This window comes from Pinus tabuliformis, chromosome 1_2 (genome assembly GCF_031772625.1).
Source record: "Pinus tabuliformis cultivar Carrire ecotype Pingquan chromosome 1_2, CPIR1, whole genome shotgun sequence".
Classification (NCBI taxonomy): domain Eukaryota; kingdom Viridiplantae; phylum Streptophyta; class Pinopsida; order Pinales; family Pinaceae; genus Pinus; species Pinus tabuliformis.
Window position 1 is genome coordinate 971,609,206 of NC_142298.1, and position 15,824 is coordinate 971,625,029.

The 15,824-nt window shown below is 40.7% G+C and overlaps 1 protein-coding gene across 1 annotated transcript in view; it reads right to left on the reverse strand.

Annotated features, from left to right (window-relative positions):
• LOC149209230 (nuclear pore complex protein NUP93A-like) overlaps window positions 1-15,824 on the reverse strand; it is a 313,625-nt gene that overhangs the window by 104,134 nt on the left and 193,667 nt on the right. The window contains exons 11-12 of the mRNA XM_089396318.1: window positions 8,243-8,329; window positions 7,246-8,151 (exon numbers count right to left, since the gene is read on the reverse strand). Of these exons, the coding sequence (XP_089252444.1) occupies window positions 7,246-8,151; window positions 8,243-8,329 (993 nt within the window). The remainder of the gene's footprint in view (window positions 1-7,245; window positions 8,152-8,242; window positions 8,330-15,824) is intronic.

A 15,824-nucleotide genomic window follows, 5' to 3' on the forward strand; every position in this document is an offset into this window, starting at 1 on the left:
CATTGTTGCACCATGTTGCCATACAGACCTATGTGCTGGCTGCATCTTGCTTGCTTGTTGTCCCTAGCATGCTTGCTCTTGCATGCTAGTTATCCCTTGCATGCTAGCTGTAACATTGCATGCTAGTTGTCCCAATGTTAGTTAGTTGTCCTTTGCATGTTGCTCTCCTTTAGAGACAAATGCTCTGGCTATTCCCGTAGTTCCCGACAGTTCTGACTTCTGTCCTCTGTGTCAGCTCTCCCGCCTGTTCCGGCAGTTCCAGCAATTCCGGTTGTTCCCGACAATTCCAGAAATTCTGGCTATACCCGGGAATTCCGGCGGTTTTGGCTTTTCCCGACAGTTCCCGGCAGTTCTGGCTTTTGCCCTTTGCGCCAGCTTTCTCGGCTGTTCCGTAGTTCCCAGAAGTTCCGGCTATTCCCGGCAGTTCTGACTTTTCCTGGCAGTTCTGGCAGTTCCCGACAGTTTCGGCTTTTCCAGGCAATTCTCAACAGTTCAGGCAATTCCCGGCAGTTCAGGCAATTCCTGGCAGTTTCAGCAATTTTGGCTATTCCCAACAGTTCCGGCTTTCCTCAGTAGTTCCGACTTCTCCCGGCAGTTCCAACTTTTTCCCTCAACATCAGCTTTCTGAGTTGTTCCGACAGTTCCCAACAATTTTGGCTATTCCCGGCAGTTCCGGCTTTTCCCGACAGCTCCGGCAATTCCCGGCAGTTCCGGCTATTCCAGCTTTTCCATGCAATTCCGGTAGTTGCGGCTTTTCTCGATAGTTCCGACTTCTGCCCTATGGATTAGGGCAACGTTATACCTTAAGATCTCTCCTCCTACTAAAACCCAAAGACAAGTTGAGAGGAAGAGATCCCAAGTGTGTTGAAATGACTTGAAGTCCACCTCTATTTATACTAAAACGTTGAGCACAAGTGGGGCTTATTTGGTTGCTGGACAACCTTGACGAGTTGTCCCATAACACAAATAAATTCGTATCTCCATGAATACTTATCGAAATCGAATGATCTTTAGATCAATCCTACACCTCAAATGAGAGGGATCCAAGAAAAATAACAACATCCATTAATAAGATGACCCACATGGAGTTTGGCCCTAGTTGCCAACTTTAACACTCCCTCTCAACTAGGAAGAACTCCATCTGCCGATCCATATGTCCGACTGTACTATCTTTGCCATCAGTGCCTTGCACTGCTCTGCTCTACTGAACTCTGCTTTGCTCTGCTCTGCTGAACCATGAAGAAGAAGAATTGATCGAGAACGTCTCACACCAATCTCTACTGACCCGAAGTCAATTTCATCTGAAGAGTGTGTCACATCACTCTTACTAGCCAGAGGTCAGTTTTATTGATCCCAGATCAATATCACAAGAGAGTGTCTCAAACCACTCATATTGATCCCAGATCAGTTTCATTGGTCCCAAATCAATGGAGGTCATTCTAGCATAGGGAGTACGGTAGATACATCGATGCGCCCATCAATAGTACTACTATGGTCCCTAACCCCATTTCCCTTATCATTGATCAGATGAGAGGTACTTCACATGAGTCCCAGACTGCATGGTAGGATGCCTCGACAAGAGAACTAATCATCCTATCCACAAGAGAACGAATCATCCTGCCCCACAATCGTCATGGGAGAACTAATCATCCTGTTTCACAGTTGGCACACGAGAACTAATCATCCTGGCCCACAGGAAAACTAATCATCCTATTCCACAGTTGCCACGGGAAAACTAATCATTCCGGCCCATAGGAGAACTAATCATCTTGTTCCACAGTTGTCACCGGAGAACTAATCATCCCAACCCACAGGAGAACTAATCATCTTGTTCCACAGTCACCACGGGGTATCGCAGGGGAAGGTTGAACCTGTCATCTTGTACATAATGCACCACCAGGGGAGGGTGAGTCACCCTGTGGTTGTATGTTGCTCCAATAAGTACCCCAAGCTCCCAAGACCTCCCAGAGCTCAATGCATGCAACATGCAGGACCCTTATAAGAAGGTCTCTCAACGACTCCAAGTCGTTCAGGAAAGTCATAGATTTGACCTTTCCCCAGGGCTTTGACAAAATGTCTGCAACCTGTACATCAGTCTCAATGTGATGGAGCCTCCTCACTCATCGACTTACCATATCGCAGATAAGGCAGTATCTGATGTCTATCTGCTGGAGCAATCATCGAATACGGGATTCCTCAATAATCGAATCCCTCCTCTGGTTGTCACAGAGAATCACAGTGGTATTCATCATGTGTACAAACAGCTCACTTAAGAGCTTCTGCAACCATGCAGCATCACACAAGATCATACTCGTAGCTATGTATTCAATCTCCGCAGTGCTTATAGCAACCGACTTCTACTTCCTACTCATCCATGATATCGAAGCAGAATCCAAAGAGAACCAACACTGAGAAGTGCTCTAGTAATCCTCCACACTGCCTGCCCAGTCAGCATTTGAATAATCATGCAGTTTCATATTTCCGGCAGTGTATCTCAATCCATGAGAGATTGTGCCCCACAGATATCTCAGAAGATTCTTGGCACCAATTCAATGAGGCTCAACCAAATATGAGCTCACCATGCTAACAGCAAAGCATATGTCCGGATGGAAGTTCACCAAGAACATCAACGTGAATGAGTTTATGAAACTCAGAGGCATTTCCCAAATGTGGTCCGACATCACCGCCATATAACTTCTGAAAGTTAAGATCCTCGAGGTAGTCATAGGCTTGCAGTTTATCATTCCACATCCGGAATCCAACTCCCTCTTACTTCTACAAATGAGAGGGTCTGCACCAGTCAGAAATAGGTCGTCCTGATAAGGTGTCGATATGAGAGGTCTATCATCCATAACCTTCGGGTAATGGTTTGGATCGGATTCACTCCTAGTGAATCTCAGCTTCATCATACAACTATCAATCCCCTCATACTACGCCCAAGGTGTTTTGCTTCAAGCCATAGAGGGCTTTCTTCCACCTGTATACATGAGATTCCCGATCATGAATCTCAAACTCCTCGGGTTGTTCCAAACATGTGGCCCTGTTGCATGAGGGGAATGGTCCCCTTATAAGATTTTCCTTCGGTACATCTCAGACATGTACCTTCATGCTCTTCTTGAATTCAGGCATCCCTATCACAATCTGACTCACATTGGGTAGAGCCCCATAGGTAGACCTTCGGTCTTATAGATGCGATATGTCAATTGACATGATCCCCAATGGACCATCCTACAACTTGATACAAATTGCCAACCCTAAACCCATGAGAAAAAGCATCTTTGAAAATTCTATTTTTTAACACGTACCTTTCCATTGATGAATGCAACCCTGAAACCTTTGACTTCCATTTCCGAGATGGACACCAGGTTCTTGCAATTAGGTACAGAAAAGAGATTCTTGTAAATGAATAGAGTTACCCTCATTCAATTGAGGGGTAACATTCCATAGACCCTTTCCGGGATAGGTGGCATCAACTCCAAGTATAATCCCATGGTTTTCGTCTCTACCAAATTCGAGAGAGCACCCTTCTATCCAATGAGGTGCCTTGAAGCATTACGATCAATAAGCCAGATTCCCAAAGAATCTAAAGGAGAGGGCCAATACAAGATAACGCTTCTTTATCTTATCAGAAACAAAATTTGATTCTTCATAGCTGGGGTTCCTTGCTTTCTTTGAAGAGTCGCCATTTCCTTGATGACCTGCATTACTTCTCATTCCTTTGATCATTGAAGATGTCCCTGGCATGATTGTTATCTTCAGCAAGATATGTGTCTCTACCTCAGACACTCGTTCGCATAATGGCCGGACTTATTACAACCAAGGCATCTGCCTTTCCTTCCACCCTTAGATCCGGACTTCCCATTGAAGTGATCCTTAGGTAAGCCATCAGAAACTTCTGTTGCGCCACTCTGAAAATATTCTCTGCTTCGACTTCACCCTTAGTGAATTTGAAGAGGAATGAGGAATCCATTGATCCTTTTTTCCTTTCCCAATTGTCTTTGGTGATTGCTCTTTCACTCTTGCTTGGGCATTGCCTTCACCTTAGCTCTGATACCATGTTAATTTTAGGTATGTTCTATGCTTAGAGCAATTTATTTCAATTTTCACAGTTAGCTCAATATCTTTTCCAGATTAGCAATCAATTCAGCATTAAAGTAAACTAAGATAGAACATAAACATAAATCGCAGAAGATAAGCCAAGACAAGAGGACACAAGATGTGGCACTAGCCAGGGACAAACCCTAATGTGGGGAAACCCTTGATCAATTCTTCTTATATGTTCTTCAATAGTTCAACAGTGAGAGCGAGATAGTACGTTTACAACAGAAGTAAACACTTTGACTTATCTAGATAAGAGCATAGATCATCTCTAAGAAGATGATACATAAGCTCAGTTGAAGACATGTTGCTTCAACTGATTCTCCAATGTGACTCCTTCACCTATCGTTGTGTTGCATTTCATCATCATGCTGCACCTCACCACGCTACACCCATCATCACTATACTGCATCTCATCATGCTTCATTAATCATGACTGTACCCATCACTGTACTCCATTATGTGCCATTATGCGCTGGTTGCATCTTGCTTGCTTGTTATCCCTAGCTTGTTTGTTGTCTCTATCATGCTTGTTGTCCTTAGCATGCTTGCTCTTACATGCTAGTTGTCCCTTGCATGCTAGCTGTAACATTGCATGCTTGGGGTATTTGCTGCTAAGTACCATACAACTGTCCCAATGTTAGTTAGTTATCCCTTGCATGTTGCTCTCCTTTGGAGACAGATGCTCTGGCTGTTCCGATAGTTCCCGACCGTTCCGGCTTCTGCCCTCTGTGTCAGCTTCCCCGCTCGTTCCGGTAGTTCCAGCAATTCCGGTTGTTCCCGGCACTTCTGGCAATTCCGGCAGTTCCGACAAATTCCAAGCAGTTCCAGTAGTTCCAGCTTTTCCCAGCAGTTCCGACAGTTCCGGCTTTTCCCAGCAGTTCCGGCTTTTTCCCTTTGCATCAACTTTTTCAGTTGTTCCGGCAGTTCCCGCTTTTCCCGGCAGTTCCGACAATTCCCTGCAATTCTAGCAATTCCAGCAGTTACGGCTTTTCCTGGCAGTTATGGCAATTCTCGGCAGTTTCGGCTTTTTCTGGCAGTTCTAGCAATTCCGGGCAGTTTCGTCTTTTCATGGCAGTTCTAGCAATTTTGGGCAGTTCCGGCTGTTCTGACAATTCCAGCAGTTCCGGCTTTTCCCGGCAGTTCCGGATTTTCCCTCAATTCTCGGCAGTTCCGGCTTCTGCCCTCTGGATTAGGGCAACGTTATCCCTAGGATCTCTCCTCCTACTAAAACCCAAACACAGGTAGAGAGGAAGAGATCCCAAGTGCGTTGAAATGACTTGAAGTCCACCTCTATTTATACTAATACGTTAAGCACACATGGGGTTTATTTGGTTGCTGGCTGACCTTGACGAGTTGTCCCATAACACAAATAAATTCATATCTCCATGAATACTTATCGGAATTGGATGATATTTAGATCCCCTACACCTCTCGATGAGATGGATCCAAGAAAAATATCAGCTTCCATTAATAAGATGACCCACATGGAGTTTGGCCCTAGTTTCCAATTTTAACACTTTTTCATTTTTATGATTTTCTTTGGTTAACTTCTCGGGGCTCTAGGTAATGAGAGCATAATGTGTAAAGTATAACAGTGGATAGCCCCTTATAAGTTGGGCAGTTATCGCCCACCTGGGGTTGGGACAATCACGGGTTCCTGAATGATAAGGAGCCTCATCAAGGACCATGTAGGAACCATGGTGATGACCATGGAATGGGGTAGAGCTCATGTCATGGCTTTTGCCCACGTGCTAAATTCTTTTGTCCCAACCATCTTTTGCATTTTGTGGTAAAATTTCCTGTTGAATGTGACCAATTATGATTTTTCTTTTTCTCTTTAGTTGCATCAACCTCCAAGCATCATTTCATCCCCGACCCAAGATGTGGGGCAAGGTGCGAGGGTGGCCGACCCTATGTCTACTATTGAATCCTGAGTCTAGCGGCGATGGTTCATAAAGTGCAGCGATTGAGAAAGGGTCAGAGTCGGTGTGTAGTTGTACGAAAACTTGTTAGGCAGCAGTTGTTCGAGCCAAAGGTGGATAGCAGTAGTGGAGTTTCGTCAGACAAAATTGCAGTACTTGTTGTAATGGTTGGTGGGGGTTGTATTCAGTGGCAATTATGGAAGGGCTGACGAAGTGGAGTAGGAAAATAGGGACTTAGAGGCAGTGGGAGAATAACAGAGGCAGATGGATAGCGTTGTGGGCAGACGGAACTGTGTGGTGATGGCGTTGACCAGGGATTTTCTTTTTTCTAATTATTAATATGATTTTTAATTTATTTTTTGGTTTTCTTTTAATATATTTTTTAAATATAATTCTCTTTTTTAATAATATTTTTAAAAAAATATAATAATTTTTCTTTTAATTTTTTTAATTTTTTTTATAATAGACATTTTTTTACATTATTTTTTTTATTGGAAAAATGTCTTTTTATTTTCCTTTTTTTCTTTTACTTTTTTGTTTTTAATTAACTCGTTAAAAAATGACCAAGGGCCACCGACGAAATCAGCAAACGAAGAAACTCCAAAAACTCCTATAGTGAAACGCTTTCAATTTCACGACAACAAGGTTGACGCAAGGTTGATGACCAAAGGCCAACTCAAACTGGCTCTATGCAGTGGTTGAGCAGCTAGAGCATCAAACAGCTCTAATATCAATGTAACAAACAAATTTCGTATCCACAGCGGAGTATTCTTCAGAATACTTCGAATACAAGGACATCCATAGTAGGACAAGTAATGTATATTAAATAGTGTATAAAGAATTGATGAGATGATTACAATGAAGGTGAGGGTCTGCTTATATACCCAAGTAGATATCTCTTCACCAACGGTGAAACCTCTTCATTAGCTAATTACTATTTAATTAATCATTATTTATTATTATTATTGTTTACATTAATTAATTATATATATATATATATATATATATATATATATATATATATATATATATATATATATATATATATATATATTATTCCTAACAAAGACCATGAAATTCCTATTCTAATACAAATGATTCAAATCAAACATATGAAGTGCTCTACATTTAAGGTGAACCTAATTTCCCCAAATAAAATACGGATGAGTTGTTTAATTAAACAATAGCAAAGCCATGATCTAAGACTACAAACAAACTCTACCTTATCATAAAGACCAGCATCTTGACACTGGCGAGCAGCTTCAAGCAAGAAATGATGTTGAGCTTGCCTGTCCGGCAAAAATCTTCTCAGTGCACCTTCTGATCCAGTACCATTGGGACCAAGCAAAAGGCCAATTCCCCCTTCCCGTAACAAAAGCTCGGTCAGAAGTTGCTTCAACATCAAGTTCCTTTGTCGTTGCTGATCAACACTGCTGTGACCAGTCCATGAAGGAGCACCACCTCCCATGGCAGCAGCAGCTTGTGCATAGTATTCCAATGCTAACGACAAATTCCCTTGCCGTACATATAATGAACCATAGTGTCGAATTATGCTTGCAATCTCTGAAACAGCATCCATTACTCCAAGCTTGTGCCCACTACCAACACCCTCTGAGAAGACTCCATGGTCTACCAGTGCAATAGAAATATGTACAGCATCTATGTTATACCCTTCACTGCTAACTTCTTTTGTGAGGTGTTGAACAGCTAACTGCAACTGACCACTCAAAAGAAGCACATAGGGGTAAACCAATGGATCTTTCCCATTCTTAGTGTAGTATGCAGGCTCAAATTTGTTCAAGTAATTTTGAAGATCTTCTAGACTGTATGGTGACAGGCCATCACGGACTACTGATAAAGATGAAGATGCACCACCAATGTCACGAACAACAGCTAGTTTGAACCACAAGAAATCTTCAATAGTACTGAACAGCATTGGAAGGTCTCTAAGCAACCGGTCAATTTGTTGTCGGTTCCCAGAGACAATAGAATACAGTAGCAACTTATGTTTGTCATACCCAGCTCTCCCTGCTCGATCCCCCATTCTTAACATGCGTTCACATTCTTCTGCAACAGCAGATGCAGTTCCAGGTGAAACCATGCCTCCACTAGAAATCCACTCAGCAAGCTGCAATAACAGAACCAAATACAAGCTATCAGGTATCCCATCAATGTTCCATGTGTAAGGTAAATGCTAGAAAATAGAAAATGAAACATACCTGTGGGGAAAACATTTGGCTTACTCTGGAAGACTGTGCTACAGACCTGGCTTCGTCATAATAACCAGTTCTCAAGCAAAAGTATATCTGCATAGAAATAACATGAATCTAGTTATGATATTGGCTCATCAAATTAATTGAAGAAGAAAAGAATGAGGCCAGTGTAATGGCTAAAGACAGTACTTATCACAAATAGAGATACAGTTAAAGGGCAGCTCCTTATGAGCATCATTTACAAAGTGTTGATTTTCAAAAAACGGTAAAAAAAAAAGCAATAATTCACCAGGGTTACAATAATTCACCAGGATTATCACTCTGCAAGTATACAGCAGTAGGAAATGTGATGCATAGTAAAATCATCGTGCAGAATAAAAGATCTAGTTACTCATTTTCCTTCACAATAAGAAGCAACAGCACTGCCACTAATCAAATCAACCACATGAACTAGAGCTATCAATTTGCAAATCCCAAAACATACAAGAACACAGCTGCTTTTCACCAGAGACACCGACATTTGGAATAAGAGCATATTGGGAATTCTTTTGTCCAAGAGTATACAAAAATAAGAATCACCTATCATGAAGCCAAAACTGCCAAACACTATGAGACAAGAAACTGTCTTGCCAACAGTTTTACTGTTGTTCTCTTTGCAGTAAAATGACAAACTGAATAAGCTGTTTATGCATTAGAAATATAGCAACAATCGTAGATATCATAGCACATCAAAAAACTTGGGGCACCTACTTAACATTAAAAACTTGTGACACCTAAATCAAAAAACTATATCAAAAACTTGTGATATCATAGTTTTGACAGCTCCAAGGTAAAATAGCCTGATTTATGTGCCAACTATGCCAGCCTACTAATATGACAGCCTATGAATCAAACACCTAGCTAATTGTGATAAAACTCTACCCTATAGGTAGACATGATAGTAATAACCCTGTCCAGCAGTGACTAGAAGGGTATATCCAGACTTGAGAAGGTAGACTTATGAAAAGGCCTCAGAACTAGTGATAATAGCCTTAGAAAAAAGTACAAGTTTGTACACTACGTAACAACCATAGATGGCCATATTTGTATTCAGATTTAACAATATATATATATATATATATCAGGGTATTTTTCAAGGATTCAAATATTATACCTATGTATAGTATTTTCGGTGACTATTCTCGTTTGAAAAATCATGCATATAGAATGCAGGTGAATATTCAATTTAAACCAAATAAAATATAAACCAAACGAAAAAAGAAAAAATAAAAATAAAAATAAAATAAAAAAATAAAAATCAACTATTAAAATTGGTAAAACTTTGGCAAATATTATCACTTTAATCATATCTATGTAAAATATGGCCAATTTTTTTACCATATGGATGAAATTTCTTTTTCAGAAAATGGCCAAAACGTAGCCAGTTGGTGAAATGTTGCCCTTAAAAATTCTCTTATATATACGTCATTTAAATCTGTTCGAATTATAACTAGGTTCAGTCTTCATAATTGTCATTGTACTTGTGTCAATATGTATTTTATGTAAAAACAAAAAGAAAAATTGTTATTATTATTTTTATTATCAAGCATGTTCTTCATGCTTTATTTTGGTCAAAAGAAAAAGACAAAGGGCATGTTCTTCATGACCCTATGAAAAGAAGAAAATTTTGAATTTTTGTAAGTGTCATTTGTTTGTCCAAGTTGCCAAGTCAGCCCTTCAGGTAGACAAGTCAGCCTGCCCAAAGGACGTGTCTCTTCATATGACAGAACAACTATATATTGGCACATATCCTCCATCATTTGGCATCAATTTCAATCACTTCCGTGGTAAGATAACTCAGGCCTGTGGCATAAATCTGCGCATGAAAAGGTGTATCTTCAGTGGCACCATCTATCTCTATAATGCGAGTTTCCAAGGCACAATCTATCTCTGTAATGCAAAGTTCCTGCGGCATATTCCTCTCTGTGATGCGAAGACTCCTAAGGCAGCAGTGCGAAATATTCTGAGGCAAATATGTGAATTCACTGAGGCACTAATAGAGGCATAGATCCGAGATTTTCTGTGTACTGTTTCATCTATGAATACAAGCTACCTGAGATACCATTACATCAGTATTTATGCGAGCTTCTACCTCTATGCAACATGGCATTTAAGGACATACATGTGGCATTTTTTGCTGAGAAAAATGGTACCAAGGAAGTGTTTCCTAGGCATTTATCATTTTGCCTAGGAAGACACATTAATGTGACTTTATGTGAAAAGCACTGAGTAAACTCTATGTTATTAAAGTGACTTTTATCCTTTAAAAGTCACTTTATGAGAGAAAAAGTGACCATGATACTAAAACATTAAAAAGTACTAGGAGATTCATTAAGTGAGAGGGATAACATCAGAAAGGGGTCAAGTGGGGGACTTGATCTGTACCCTTGATCTAATGAGCTGAGATTTAATCTCCACAATTAAGACCACTAGGGTTAGGTTTCTCATCTTATGGAAAGACAAAAGGAAAAGGAAAAGGCCTTTGATTATTTTTCTCTCGAGGATATGAGGAGTGTGTAGGAAGCCGCAAGGAGAGAAAAGAGAAGCTCAAAAAGAGAAAGGAGGAAAAGATTGCAGCCAAGGAAAGAGTTCTAGCAGCACAAGGAAGAAGCCCGAAATTCTAGGCGAGATTCCTGGCACGAATCCTGAAAATTTTGGGTGGCTGTTTCAGGGGGGTTTCTCAGTGGTTTTCTAGCTGACCTTTTGAGAGGTTCTTCAGGCCAAGTATGCAGGGTTATTAGGCCGAGTTTAAGCCTAAATTCTGGGAGGAGTATAGGCTGAATTTAAGCTGAAAAGAGAGATTATTCCCAGGCCCTAACAGCATAGTTTTCAGGCTGCTGTTCCAGGCATTTTTGCAGGGATTATTAGGCTGAGATAAGGCCTAAACTTTTGCTGATCTTAAGCTTTCTTTCAGGCCGAGTTTCATTGGAGCTCAGGCCAAAAATATTGCTGTTTGGAGCTCAGGCCAAAAATATTGCTGTGGATAGTCACTGTGAAAAGGACAACTGTTATTCCATATTCTAAGCACGTTTAGGCAATTGTTTGTGGAGTAGTCTAGCCGTGACAGTAAGGAACAGCCTGTATCTTCTGTGTGAGTATGCCCAGACTAGAGTAGCCTGTCAGCATAATTTATGACCTTCTTCAGCACAACTTTCAAGGGAATCAACAGTCAAACAAGAGACAAGAATTCCAGTGTGTAAGGAATAGTTTGAGAAGCCCGAGTTATAAGGCAAACAGTGTCTGACCTGTGGGTTGATTTCCTGAGTACTAAGAGCTGTCAAGAGGCTGAAATCTTCAGTGAAAGAGAACTCGCTGTGTGTGCAAAAATATCAATCCTAAATTCTGTAAAAGAAAACCTCAGAGATACTCCTAAAGGGAAGCGATAAGTTGTCCTTTCACTGTGTACTAAACTCCTTTAAGAAGCAAATAAAATCCTCCTTGAAAACTGCTTTTCTCCTTGTCGGTTTTTCCAGAGTCAGTTGACCAAAAACAATCGTGTACATGTGTAAAATTTCTGTGTGTGAGCTTGCTTGTTTATTTCTTATTTCAGCTGCAAAGTCAAATGGTAGAGGTAGCTCTATGGTGTTTCAAGTAAATATGCATTTACAATATTTATATCAGCTAACTAATTAGGAACTGTGGGTATGAAAATTTGGAAAAATAGCTTAAAAACTGTGAGAGCTGTCAGCGAACTAATTTTTCCACATTTTCGTAACCAGACTTATTGGTCGATTCATAGCAGAATTTGGACGGCTGACTTATTCTGTAAAAGGTAGAAATATTTTCTTATATTGATAATTACTTGTGGTATTCTTGTAGTCTTATTAACTTTCTTTATGTTCTTCTTTTAACTTCTTTTCATCAAGAAAATATCAAATCAAAACATGAAGATAAACGACACTAGATGAAGGCACTCAGCCAGGGCTAAAACCTCTCTCTAGGGGAAAACCCAGTCAAACTCTTCCACCAATCAAATTGAGATAGACCATGACCTCAAACCTAACAGAAGACTCTTTTCACTCCACCAAATCATCGCTCAAACTGTCCTTCCAGACTCCAAGGATCACCTGCAACAATAATGCATCAAAGAGAGAATTTCGACGCAGCTACTCCAGAATTTCAGCCCAACTTCAGTACTGCAATTTTGGCTCTTCCAGCAACCCAGCAACTTTGCACGTGTGAGACAAAGAGTGAGAAAAATTGATTTCTTTTGTTTGACAAAGACTTCCTTCTCCTTCGCTATTCTTTCCTCTTTTTTCTTTGAACTTTGCACCCTTCTTTGTCTCAAACAACTGCAGATTGAACTTGTTGTGAATGTGCTCCAAATGAGGTCGAGTTGTTGCCTTTATATAGTGAATCTATGAGGTCGAATTCCCTTGACGATGTTGACTTGTCCTTCATAAGGCTGACTTGGCAGAGAAGACCTAAAAGACCTATTTTACATTAAAATAAATTCCTTTCTTGATAGATGAAGCCCAAGAAGGGTCTTTTACATGATGACAAGATTAGGTCTCTTGACATAAACCCTAGAAGCATACAATGGAGGCTTTGACCTAAACCCACTGATCCAAACATGAAACTCGTGTTTTAATAAGTCAATTTCTTTTATAATAGAACTCATTTTTCTTTCTTTTGACAAATACATTTCAAATATAATTATGAAAACCAATACTAGTTACATTTTCCAACATATTTCCCCTTCTAAGGGTTGAATTAAATAGTAATATCTTGATGTGAAAAATATTTTAGTGCATGGTTGCTCATAGTTAGACACCATGGCTAAAGTATTTGAGGGTCAAAAAAATCATTAATCCCCTTTTAAGTCTTTTAATTAATTTTTTGACATAAATAAAAGAAATAATTAGCTAGAATATTAATTATTAGAGTCAAAAAATAATTTCAGAGAAATTATATTCTCTCCAAGTGGAAAATCATGAGAAGTTCGTGGGTCAAAAAAGAATTAAATTTTGGAGCTCCTCCACCAAGGGAAAAATGGATCTTTTAAGAAAAATTGACCACTTGGACCTTGGTGGTTAAGTCAAAGTGAATTTTTTGAAGATATTAGACCAAAATATTATTTTTTGGATTAATAAAAAAGGAGCTTTAAGAGAAATTCGATTTTTTCCTCAAAATAAGAAAATAAAAATCCAATCGACGTTGGAGATTAAATTATTTCAATTGAAGATCGATGGATGAGACTATTTTGACGAGGATCAAGCCAACCAGCTGTTATTTTCCACTTGTCGGGGTTTTATAATTTATTATCACATTTTCTATATAAGGAAGGTATGACGCTCATCATTTCATCTTTGGATGGTGTACTGAGCAAGGCTCTGTTGATGTCACTTAATAAAAAGTCTTTGGGGTTCAATTCAAGATGTCTCTCATTTGTTGATCTGTGACATGTGTTGGATATTTACTTGATATGTTTTGATCTATTGTATTGATGATAATTATTTCAATTGTCGGCAATCAGAACATCTATTGGTACAGGTATCTTTCCCTAGGTGTTGGCTAAGAGTAATGTTGAAGTTTCTAGTTTTCCTTAGTTAGAAACCCTTCGTGCACTTATTTATTCCTACCTACTTGTTATTTTTCTTTAACAAGTTATTTACAAAGTAAATAACGAAAATAAACACCAGTGCATGCTCAACATATTATAGATCAGCAACTAAAAGAAACAATAACAAACACACCACACGACACCATTATTTTTGGACCAATGTCCCCGGAAAAACCCAATGCGGGAAAACCGGTGCACCTATCTAAGGGTTCTCTTATTAAGCAATATCAGAGTACAATCTGGGAGCCGAAACTAGCCTACCCAACAAAGAATTTTCTTAGCAGCTATACCTCACAGTTTGAGAGAAATCGCCTGGTTGAAACCCCAGAAAATCCTTCCGGCAGATCCTCAGCACAAAACTGCTCCTGCAACCCCAGCATCTGCCCAATCTGGACTGCGTCAGCCCCTCTCTGTCTCACGCTGGCCCTGTGTCAGCCTTTCTTGGCCTGCGTCAGCCCCACGAGGCCCTGCATCAGCTCTGGGAGCCTCTATGTCAGCTACGTTGGCCCCTTTGGTGCTCTGTGCAGCACTTGGTTGCCTCTACGTGGCCTTGTGTGAACCCTTGTTGGCTCTAGATCACTCTCCTTGGCTACTACATTGCTCTCCCGGCACAATCTCTACCTTATCTGTTTCTCTGTACTCAATGCCCCTCAGCTGCTCTCCCAATCACTGATTCTATCTCTAGTAGCAAACCTCGCTCTAGAGAATAGAATGACTGATCATCTGGTGTGCTTTCCAAGTGACCCTCAAGCCTCCTCTTATACATTTGACATCTCAACGACCGAGATTAAGTCCCTAATCAATGGCTAAGATTAGATCTGGCTTGATCCATGTCTTTTGGACCATTCTAACACAAATATATATTAATAAACATTAATATTTTATTTTCCCTAAGTATAGATTTAGGGACTCCATTAAAAATATTAATTATTTTAATATCTCCTAATCTGTTTAGAATCTGCCCAAACCCTTTCTGGGTATTGGAAATCTCATGTGCCCCAACCTCTCCACCAAATTTCGTGGCTAGAGCACATCTGATGCTACCCCAAATCAACAATCCCTCTTAGGGAGGACTGTACCCTAGCAATACTCCTCACTGAGTATTACTCTGATCATCCGGCATCGGTACCTATGTTGATGCTAGGCCTTCCTGCCCAACATCCTCTGCATTGTTGCCTCATGTACTATTGCCCATGGTTCTGCCACTGCCACTGCTGCATCTGTACAACAACTCCCTCTGCATCCGTGCTGCTGCTAGTCCTTTCTCCTAGCAATGCATCCGCACAGTACCTCCTCTCATCAACCTACATCGTGCTGCCCACTGTTGCACTGCAACTCAGTTACTGAGAAGTAAGTAACTGATCTCCCAACTGACCTTCCTTTTGGGCTAGAAACACCCACTGATACTGAAGCTCCTTTTGTCGCTAACAAGTGCTCCCTCTCTCTCTGCGCTGCTGCAACAACTCACCTACATCTCGCACCATTGCACACCTCTTTATGTTGTCCTACACTGGTGCAACACTCCTGTGCCTTTCGCATTGTTGTAGCCTGCTAGCTCTACATTGTCTTGGGACTCTTGCACTGTAGCTCTCTCTGTCGCTCCATCCGCATCCGTTTCTACCCACTCATCCAGTCCTACTACTCCTCGTTGGGGCTTCCATACCAAGGTCTAATCCAAGAGGCTGGGTACCTCAAGGATCCTGCCCCCCATCACCTATAGTTTGCCTAGCTACAACTCGATGTCTCCCCACTTTCGCTAAAATGGCGCATGTACACTCATGGCACAGTCATCGTTTGTCAAAACTTCCTTCTCTGCCCGTGCTGGCAATGCCTTAGTCTCAGAAGACACTCCCTTACTCTTCTTCCTTGGGCACTGGGTTGCATAATCACCCATCTCCCTACAGTGGAAGCATTTGATCTTGGAGAGACCTTTCCTCTTCCACTTCCCCTGCTTTCCCTAAGATGCTAGGGCCACATCCCCCTCCT